General features: G+C 40.9%; 1 protein-coding gene across 2 annotated transcripts in view; it reads left to right on the top strand.

The window, feature by feature from the left end:
- The first annotated feature begins 4,666 nt into the window (after window positions 1-4,666).
- Window positions 4,667-11,324, top strand: part of klhl13 (kelch-like family member 13) — a 30,267-nt gene continuing 23,609 nt past the window's right edge. Inside the window, exons 1-2 of one of the 2 annotated variants that reach the window (XM_068744165.1) lie at window positions 4,667-4,764; window positions 11,230-11,298. In XM_068744165.1, the coding sequence (XP_068600266.1) occupies window positions 4,667-4,764; window positions 11,230-11,298 (167 nt within the window). The remainder of the gene's footprint in view (window positions 4,765-11,229; window positions 11,299-11,324) is intronic. The other variant, XM_068744166.1, reaches the window with a different exon arrangement.

Here is an 11,324-nt window from a genome sequence, read left to right as displayed (position 1 = left end):
CTGTAGCCTATTGAAGGGTTAGCTTGTCAGGTTAGCCATAGCCTGTTTTTTCCCGACATGAGATGAAAAGGACAGCGCCGAGGCAGTGTGGCCAGGGAAATGTCAACATAACAGCAGCGTCCCTTGTGACGGGAGCTGCCATTAGCTTAGCCTGGATGAAGAGTAGCATGCGCGGTGCTGATACCTCAACCACTGCTAGCAAAGCGAGTTAGCTGCCTCGCTGTGGTCTTGTTTCTCCCGGCATGTGTGTGTAACATTTCCCGCTGTGAGCCCACAGAGCAGCCCCCCCCCCCCCCCCCAGCTGTCATCCCCTTCACCTTCACTGTCACTGAAACGGCATTCACTTTGTTTGTTAGCAATGGTGGTTAAAAAAAAATCAGATGTTGTTATGCCGGCTAAATCCTGACAGATATTTAAAGCTGTAATTAGCCTAGTTCTGTGCTTCAGCAAGAAGTTATAAATATGATGCAACTGTCACATTTCAGCAGGGGACGGGGGCCCAGGCGGGCTGCCCCCCCCCCCCCCAACATCTTGCCATCGGTTTCGTTTTGGACGTTTTCTACACTGTATCGAATACAAATTAATCTAAATATATTTGAATGACTGTTAATTACCCCACTCTCTAGTAAACAAAAAAAAACCACAACATTTTGATTTGAAACCTGCCTTGACACAGTGATGTTTTATTTCAGTACACACCTGAAAGGTGTGTTTAGATATTCTTTTTTAGACAAGTATTAATTTTTATTTAACAACAGCTGGAGAATAATAAGCATTGAGATGTGTAATTGTATCTAAACAACCACGTGTCATTGGAAGGCAATAACTTGTAATATAGTAGAACATGTATAAAGAAAATATACATAATGGATTAATACAACATGTATATATATATATAAATGGCTTCTCAAATGCAATTTTGATACTTTGTCCATATTAAATTGCATGCTAGAACTGGCTTCAGACCATAAAAACATAAAAATATGTTATTAAACCTGCATTTGTATGACTGAATCTCTCGACATGTATTTTTTTTCTGAACGATATCCTCTTGTTTTTTGTGGCTTCAATGGAAGATTTTGTCTCAGAGAAAGTAACTGCGTGGATGTTGAGAGTTTTATGTTTCTATTTTTTCAGGTGTGGTTTTGGCAAGGGTATGGAGCACCCTATGCACAGAGGAGAGACGATGCCCATCGGGCTACATGACAGGTAATGTAGTCTAGTATTGCATTAGCCACTCTGACTTTCATTCATTTTACCTGAACACATTTCAGTTTTTGGATCATAAACCTTGTCAAACGTTCAAGTGGTGTTTTAGAGTTCCTGAGAATATTCTTGTTATTGATTGCAATGTGGCAAAAATGCATTTTTCGAGCTTTCTTGACATTTGACTCAGGATTGTAGGTGTATTATTTAAATGGCGTATCGTCCAGGAGAACCTTTTCCAAAGAATTTTCTCATTGTAAGTTTTGCAACTGCCTAAAGGAGGATGAGCCACTTCCTCATGGCAGTTATTGAACTCAGTTTTTAATGTGTTCTATAGTTAAGGCAGCCTCAGGCCGAGCGCTGATTGTACACAGAATAAAGCTACCAATAATAGATACTTGAATATTCTGTTGGTTTGTTCAGAGGAATCTTAAAGTGGTCGGTTTTTCAGTTCTTGCTTATTTTATTGCTAATTGCATATTTCTTTTTGCAGTTTTATATGAAAATGAACACACATATAATTACGTTATATATAACTTATATCCTTCAATGGTCTCAGGGGCTGAGTTCCATAATTTCATGAAAGGTTGGTGCGTTTCTACAGGCTTTATTTAAAACAGACGTCTCTAACGGGAGGGGTCTTTTCTGGGACTAGAGTAATATAATAAAACTGAACGGGACAGGTGTAGTGCTGAGCTCTCCGGCTTTGACAGAAGAGACGGCTTGCCTGCTGCCCTTGCATTCGGGGCAAGGTCATTGTGCCATTTACAGCATTAGTTGCGAGGAAGAATGTCTGAGACCGGAAAGTGTGGTGACAAGGTTATGACGATGAAGCTTGCTGTCGACGGGACAGGATCGTCATTATAGTTGGGCTTCTTATGGATCTTAATGATCCCAAATCTGGTTTAGTTTTGGCCGAATCCAATTCAGAACATTCTACTCTTTACCTAGATATCTTGTTATCTCACCAACAGGAAGAATCTCTCAAACATTTTCTGCTGTTGCATTACAAAATGAATTCAAATTAAAGTAAAATATTATTAGAGTTAATCATTCTAATTATACACATGATTTTAATATTGCAAAAATAATTGCTTTTAATAGTTTGCAATTTTATGTAATAAATAGGTTGACGGCATGTCAAAAATAAAGAATTTAATATGCACTCATTCATTTATCGTTAAAATTAAAATATTTACTAGTTGTTATTAGTGAAGGGATTGACAGCGAGGTTATTACCCTGTAGGAAGCCTTTCGTTCGACGTCTGCGCTTTGTGTCGTTGGACCGTCGCAGCTTGGAACCGGGTTTTGATGCTCAGCCCTAATCATCACCCAGATGTAAGGGATCCAGCTTGCTCATGGGAGTGCATATAAGCATAAGGTAGTAATTCAGACTAATGAAAGTCCCAGCTGGGTCATGCTGTTCTTTTATGCTTGCCATAATGCTGGAGGAATGAAAGCTGTCTTAAAGTTTATGTTTCGGTGATCACAAGCTTCATGGTATGGTGAGAGGACAGATGTAAGCCACATGCAGCAGTGCTGCTCTACAGAGCGAGCACTGTTCTCCGAAATTTGACACAAGGTCAGAATATCAGGATGAATATTAAACTTTTTTTTTTTTTTGCAGTGGACAGAGACCATCCATGTAAACTGCAGACAGGGTTCTGTGTGATTATATGTGTATATAGTCTAAAGCTTGGCTTTGGCATTCAGATTTGTGAATTACATTAGAAGATGCTGTTTGTTGTAGTAAGTGAAATGTATCCGACAAAGGTTGGGCAGGATTATAGCAGGGGAACTTCTGTTTTCAGTGAGATATGACCCCCTCCCCCCATGTCTGGTTACCACACTGTTCCTTTTCGTCTGCTATAAACCTTTTTATTGCTTTCCAACAAAGCGGATTTCATTGGAGAGCTGATGGGAGCCATGGTGGCTTTGCAGGTAATGGCACCAGTCGACAAAAGTGCTCACTGAAAGGGCAAGCTGGTTCAGAAGCCCTCCTTTCTCGAATCTTTTATGTGTCAGAAGTTCAGAAGGGCTTTGTCTTTAATGTGTTTTGGTGTTTTTCAAGAGCATCTATCTGGGATTCACGTTCTCACACGGTGATATATCATCTATCTGTAGCTGAATTATTATTTCACTTTTTATTTCTATCACTTCAGCGGTTAAAAACTGTTAACTGCCACCTTACCAAGTGTCACTAAAGCCCATTGAAGTCAAGTAAGGTGAACTGCTGCATTTAGTCAGAGCTGTGTTTTTAAAATATCACAACGCCAAGGATCACAAGATGAATCCAAATGAATCTGAAAGAATGAGTTCTTCAAAAATATGCTGAAATCTTTCCTAAGTTTGTTCTGAAAAAGTGTTTTAAAAATTGTGTTTGTTGTTGTCCTGGCCTGGTGGCTCATGAGCCTGCTGTGGGAATACTAGCATTGTAGCTGATCGCTGCTTGGTGGGTTGAGCGGCGTCCTCTGATGGCTGTAGGCGCGATGCTGGAGGCTGAATGCTGGTAGCTTGTGCTGTTGCATAAATAGAGGAGGTGGTTCCGGGACACTAAAACACACATAAGTCTGTAGACATATCATTGTACCTTTCATTTTTTACTTTCCTATCTGTATGAAATTTACAAAATGCTGCGCGGGAGGCGATCAACGGTTTAGCCCTCTATATAAGTATACAAAGGAAGTAAACGTGACGGCGGCAGAACAAGCTCGTAAGCGTTAGCAGCTAACTCAAAAAGTGAACACTTGTTTTATTTTCACCTTTACAGCCTGAAGATTAAAAAAAAAATCATTGATAACATTACAGAAAACTCTGTTTTCTTCAGCCCAAGAACAACATAAAAAAAAACCTGATTGTTTAGTCAGAATGAATTCAATAGAAAAGGGATTTATTTCTAAAGAGCTGATTAACTGAATGCTCACTTAAATGCATCGGGGAACAAGGAGGCATCATTGGGCAGTGAAAGACTTTTAGTTCTGTGGTTTGTAGCATCACCGCTCATTAAATCACATTTTTAAATTTGTATTCATTTTTGAACGCTCTCTTTCCACTTTCTCTGCGTAACATAACCCAGAACTTGTAATCATGACTCCTTTAACAAGGTGGCACTGTTGCTTAGCTACTGGGCTATTCACAAACCCTGGCCGGGCGACGGGAAGGCAGCCCCCACCCCCCCACACCCCTCCTACCACGAGACAGCCGTGAATGCAGCAGGACAAGCAGTCGCGCTGGATGCAAGCTATTGGCTTCTTTCTAAGTGCTGCCGCAAAAGTCCCAGCCCAGACCGTAGCCTGCGCTGCCTTCACCGGTGTATTCCTGTAGCTGCCGCTCCAGCCGCCGCTCTCCCTCCCCCTTAAATGGTGTGGGCAGAGAGGGATGGACGACTGCATTGGAGACATTCTCACGGAAATGCTCTTTGCTGTTGGCACTGCCGTAGCACCGTTCTGGTGACGACAACATGCCGTTGAAATGGAAAAGCGGTTCTCCCGTCAGCTGGAAATTCCCAGTGCCAGTTCTTAAGACGTCCAGGTCCTCACCCCTTTCGCCTGCCTACATGTGAGTAAAGAGCTGAATAGCATCGCTAACGTACCATTTTGTCAATGTGCAGGTGGATTATTTACCCCCCCCCCCTAGTTTGGATTGATATGTTATCTTTTTTTTTCTTCCCCAGTACATTTTCTGTCACCTTTTTTAAAGCGCCTCTAATTAGACCGAATGCAATTGAGCCTCGCGTGTCCAGAGAGCTGCTTTGTGCAGCTTGCATTTTACGGTTCGCCGGCAGAATGCTTAACAGTGGCTCTCATGTTGCCGCTAGTCTAGGACATGGTCAGCCTCACATCCCCGACTCGTACCCTCTCCCTGTGGCTAGGTTTATTCGGGAACAGGGACTGGGCAGCTTGGGAGGAGCCTGCCTTTGTCAGGATGTTCGGCGTGCCCTCGTTTAGAAGCTATTGTCATCTGCTACTGTTGAGGAGGGAGGGGGGGTGGGGGGGGGTGGAAGTGTTTCTCACAGCCTCTCGCCATCCTCTCTCTTTACCTCCCGTCCCCGAGCTCTGCTGAAATGGGCAAGTGTCTCATTTGACTTTTGTAATGTGTCTTTGACCTGGAAAAGGGTGAGATACAAAAAAATTTTTTTTTCATTGGCCAGGACTCACTTGGATGGTTTCTTTCTTTGTTGGGTTCATGCAGTCTGCCGCTATCATGCAGCTTTGCTCATGAGCTTAAGCGCTTAGTTTTGCTTCTGCGTCCCAGATAGAGAAATCTACGCTTAAGACACACTTTTACCTTCCGAGTAAAGCTTACACAAGTCTCTGCTCAAGGATGTCGCTTTGTAAACATGATGAATGTCTGGAAAAACATGTTTCATCTCGGTGTTCACTATATACGCACACACACACACAATCGCACACATTCAAAACCTGAAGAAAACTGTCTTATCTGTTGGCACCCTCTAGTGCAGGACGGGGTTAAGGGCCTTGCTCAAGGGCACCTTAGCTTTTGTCACGATTGAGGGGCGAGCGCTGCTTTTTCACTTCCCCTCTCAGATATATCCAGTCGGTCTGCAGATAACACAGGTTTTGTTTTAGCCTCATTGCTAATAGTGTGGAAGGAGATCTGTTTTAGATCTTAATACTGTTTTATGTTTTAGTACACAATTCAGAGGTATGCGGTGCTAATACCCAACAGACATTTGTATGTAAATCTCTGTACACACACCTTTGGAAAACCCCAGTCTGCAGACACAGTATGTCGACTGCTTGCTCCTTACTTGAGATTTAGTTCGAGTACTGGCACGTAATGAAGCTCCTTTTAGAAAACAGCTGCACAAATAACATCAAGATCAACGAAATGTTATATTTTCAGTTTGATTTCTTTTGTTGTTGTTCTGTGTGTATATATATTTTCCACTTTTTTGCTCAACGCTTATTTATAATTACTTTAGAATTTCTATATATTAATGTTTCTGTGCGGTATACTCAAGTATGTTTGATCAGAAAATATGTGAGAAATTGCCCTTTTTCCTCTTTCTTTTTTTTGTATAGGCGCTATTCATTAAAAAAAAAAAAATTATATATATATAATGTTGCATTAAAGCGAGAAGATTATCTCCATTCTAGCATGTCAGTATATAACTTTTGAAGACTGGGCCGACTCTCGAAATGAAGTGGCAAAGACAAAGCAGCGTCCAGTGTACTTCAGTGGCTGTGGACCGTGCCTGCATGTCTTCACCCAGGCCAGTGAAGCGTTTTCAAGCCTCAAGACTCCACCTCATGCCGCCCACTGTGGCCTAGCCCCCCCGCCCACCACGTACTATTTTGAAATGTATATTGTAAGCTGTGTTTTTAGACAGGCAGATATTGGCCCCCAATTATAGGTTCCTCTGTGGTCAGGGAGAAGTCACTTTTTATAGGCCCTCTGGCTGGTTCGAGAGACATTTTTAGCTTGTTGTGCTTGCTGTAATCTTCGCGTATGCATGTGAAGCGGCAGAACGATGGAGGGCACAGGATTTTTGGAATATCTTCCGCATGTGTAGCTCGAAGAATTTAGATTTGTTTTCGCTTGCTTCTTTGAAACTGCCCTAAATCTATAAATAGATTGACGAGCTGCTTGTGGGTCATGCTAGCAAGTAACGCTTCCTTGCCAATATGAACCAGGCAATAAGTAAAGTAAAAATGTCATTAGGTGTATATATAAGTTGCAAAAAAAAGAGTTAAATGAATGCCATTGCTCATCTTGCAGTGGTTGGTGTGTGTGCTGCTTCGCTGCATAGACTGTATAGACTTAGCGCGTGTGTCTGCCGTGTCTAGTAATCACCTCTTGAGCCAGTAGCCCCACTATTTCCCACCAATCTAAAAAAAATAAATAAGAAGTCGCATTTTGCTTTAGCACATTGTAATCTAAAATAGGTTTATCTGCTGCTGTTCCTTGACTTGACTAATTTCTAGTTTCTTTGACAGATCGTCATCATTAAAAAAATAAAAATAAGAAAAAAGCAACCTTCAAAATGTCTAGCATAGCAAATGTTCATTCGAGTTAAAGTGCGTCGAGGTTTAGCTCCATTCAGGTTTGTGCGGTCGTATGAAAAATGAATGTAGCTGCTTCACGTCCCATGTGGCCGCCAGTTCCTTCTGCTGCCAGTGAATTACCGTCGCCACCGCTATGAGACGATTCCCGCCGTCTCTGAAGTAAACGTCCCACCGCTTTACAGACATTTATTTGAAACTTAAACCAACCTAGAGACATTTGTTCGCTTAATTAAACAGCTCATCTCTTTTAAAGTAATCAGCATGAGGCTGGATTTAGAGATGACACGAAACTCACTAGGAGTGAGAAAGATTTTCTTCTACTGACAAAAAAAAAAAAAAAACGAATCCAGCCATCTCTCATGCTTAAAAATGCATAAAACAGTGTAATTACACTTGCGGGGTCTCACCAGATATATCACAGCGTGATTTATGTGTTAAATGGAGCCAGTCGGGGATGATATGCCAGGAGAGATGTTAAAACTACAAAGCTGTTTTTGCCAAAAGGCTTTAAGGGCATTCAATCAGATTGCAAATTCACACATGAATGTATAGATAACAGCACATTCTTTAAAGATGTAGGAGGCGTTGGCTGCATACTGATTTGATGATGGAGGATAATGTGTCTTTTGGGGGGATGCAGTCAGAAACTGTTGATTCCTTCTTCCTTGTGTGTTCATTTTGTGTTTGCGTCTCCATTTTGTTGCAGGGCAGAGACTCCGAGAGCTTTAAAGTATCCAAACTGAAACTACAGGACGCTTTAAGTGATTGATTGACAGGCAATTTAAATGCCAGACTAGATGAGGCAATGCATTTTTTTTTTCTCAGAGTGTCTTTTAAATCTGCATGCGTAAGAATCAAGCTTTTAACTTACCCGCGTGACTTTTACATTGACTGAAAATCTTGCTGACTAATTTGTAAAAAGCACAGTAGTTACCTACGAATCGTTTTCATCCCGATGAGCAGGAGGTGCCGAGTTGTAGGTTCCACCAATGTATGGATGAACCTGCAAACGGCAAGATCAGGTTGTCTGTTCTGGATTTGACACAAAAGATAATGGATTCTAATGATGAGCTGTGCTACACAGATAAGGATGTTTTTATAGCCGGGCTGGTTGTTCCTACCTTAAATGTACCTACCTGGGGGGAGAGAGAGTCGCTCCCCTCCCCCCCCCCCCCCCCTCGCTCACCTCAGTGATACCAAAAGAGCTCTCCCCTCTACAGACACACAGTGCTGTTTGGCTTAACTCTTTCAGGTGTGCATAGAAACGTTAAGAACTTTTAATTTCAGGCTTTTCATAAATTTCCCACATCTTATTAATGCAAAAACCTTGACCTTTAAAAAGCTGTTCTATTATAAAGTGTAATTTCAGAATCATTGTAGCGAAGACACTGCTGTGGTTATTAGCAGAAATTGGAGCAATTATCTGGAGAGCATGAATCGTTTCTTTGACAGCATGGGCAGCAAATACTTTTGGAATAAGAGTGTGCCTAACGAGCCGTTCTCTTAACTGATCAGGAATATTAGGAGGCTATAGATTAAAACGGCAACGTTCACACATTTGGAGTTTTTCTAACATTTTCTATCTCCCAGCTTACAAGTTTTTTTTTAAATTCTTGTGCAAGAAGACACCTTCTCTAAATTTTGTCATATTCCAGAACTCCATTATATATATATATATATTAAGGCTTTGCTATTTTAGGCTAGTCTTTGTTAATGGTTCCCCGCTACTGTATGCATTTACAAATCAATCATGCTTTTGCATCGTTACTAACTTTGTGCTGTCGCAATAACTATTTGAAGCTCTGGGGAAGTACTTGTAAGTCGCATTATATTGGAAGGTATTCCTAAAGTCTGCATGTTTTTTTTTATTATTGCTATAAATGCCTATCATAAAATAATGGAAACTTTATTGTATTGCGTGAATTGCCTTATGCTACACTGGAGTTCCCATCTGCTGCTTCCATGCAAACCATATTTGAGCTTTCCTGCATCATAAGTCAAGCAGAAGCTGTTCGGCTTCGTGGAACTTTATTGCATTGTTGTTTTTCTGGCTGTTCTGCCAAATTTACCTGCTCTCTTCTTGTCTGCCCGTTTTTGCTCTCAGGCTCTTCCTGCATTCCTTAAAACTGTACGCCACATTAGGCCACGGTAGCTCTAAGCATCTAGCAAAGTTTAATGAAACGTAAGTGCCTTCGTAATGCATTTTGCACAAACATTGGCCCAAGAAAAAATAGGCTGCAATCAATTTTTCATTAGAAATGCACACCTTTTATTATGCAAACCGAGATAATGTCCTTTCACATGTTCAGAACCTGAAATAGTTTCTATCAGTACACGCTCATTAATCCTATGAGAACTTTTCATCTGGGGGGGCTCGATCTTCTTTCCCTTAGCTTCCTTTCGCTGGTGGAGGAACGCTTTTGAGCTTGCTGCAGACAGGAAGGGATGACATAGGCTGACAACCTTGTTTCCGTCTGTCTTTCTGTCTTCCTGCTCTGCGTCTGAAAGTTTCCTTCCACCCTCTCCTTCTCCTAGTCCTGCTCAAAACCTAAAAAGATGAAAGTATATGCAGGTTCAGCTGTCACTGACCCAAAAAAGGATTTGTTTCATAGTTTGACAAAGGAAAAGAAACAAAATGGAATGAGGATCTGAGGGTCAAGTGTTCAATAGCATAAAGATGACAAGTTGCTGCTGTCTGGATTAATCACAAGTCTGGCTTTTCCCATTTGTAGGAGTTGGAAGGTGTCGGCAGATTTAAGTTACCCTACTGAGAAATCCAGTTGATTGATATTGATGTGAGTCTATTTTGTATTTAACACAGAGATAAAGGAACATTTATCATCTTCTGTAATTTATCAGTTTAGACTCAACCTTTGGTCAGTGTTTTGCATTTGATCTGTCGATGAGAAAGACACGGATGAAATGAGGGCAGTTTGTCATCATTTTAATTCTCCCCAACTTAAGGTGTCTGACCCAACATCCTACTCTCAAGGAGATGAGCAGTATTTTTCATTTTATGTCAGCTTTCATTTGTGTGTCCTTAGAATTCATCTCGAGCGCTCTGGTGTGTAGCATCATGCATATCAAATTAAACCATGGCATTTGTGAATCATTGAACTCGGGGAGATTTATTATTTATGTCCATCAATTCTACTGAAGCGTTCTCTTAATGTTTTAGCATTGTATTCATCCTAACTCTCTTCTGTCATCTTAATCATTTTTGTATCCGCAACACAGTTCAAAACCCCTTAAATGTTTTTTTTTTTTACTTAAATCATTGCCACTAAATACCATATCAATAATTCTGAATATTTGCCTTCTCACATCTAGAAAATTCTGCAAGTTTTAGCTTTTTCCAAAGCTATATTTTATAAATATTTTGGGAATTTATAAAAACAATTTCATTAAAATCTTTGGCATGAGGTTCATTTTCAGTGTCAAAAAGCATTGAGGATTTTTATTCAAACAAATTTCACCCATAAACTCTATTACATATTTAGAAATGAAATTCTTTTTAAGTTTAAACTCTGATTCCAAAGCATTGAATGAAGTAGCTGCTGAATTCCTTGAGCCAGTGTTTAGTTTTTTGGGGGCTCCTTGGGATATGCCTTCTGCTGATTTTCTGGTTATATTTAGAACATTTTAAACAGTCTTTTGTTTTAATTTTTGAATATAATTTTGACAAGGTCTAAAAATAAATAAATGAAGCACTTATCAGGAACCACAATTTAACTCATGATCTAACACTGAAGTTTTACTTTTGCTATTCAGAATTGTAATTTTCCTGTATTGAAAGTGTGCAGGGGCATCAGTAATGAATGCTCTGTGATGTTTAATGGATGATTTGTCATTGGCCCGTGCTGAGCTACAGTAACGTAAAGCCGTGACTGTCCTCGAACGTTCCACGCGGAGAACGTCCTCCGGTGACGTTGGTGAGAGCAGAACCTCTATGCGGGATGCTGTAGCTGTTGTCTTCTTTGTTTCATGCCGGCAGCCGCCAACACTCCTTTGTGGTTTGGACGACCCACTCGCTCCTCGCCTGTCCACCTTACCACCTGACGGGGTAAATGCACCGGTACATTGCCTGTG

The sequence above is a fragment of the Brachionichthys hirsutus genome, chromosome 10 (genome assembly GCF_040956055.1).
Source record: "Brachionichthys hirsutus isolate HB-005 chromosome 10, CSIRO-AGI_Bhir_v1, whole genome shotgun sequence".
NCBI lineage: Eukaryota > Metazoa > Chordata > Actinopteri > Lophiiformes > Brachionichthyidae > Brachionichthys > Brachionichthys hirsutus.
This window is presented reverse-complemented; position numbering and strand designations above follow the sequence as displayed.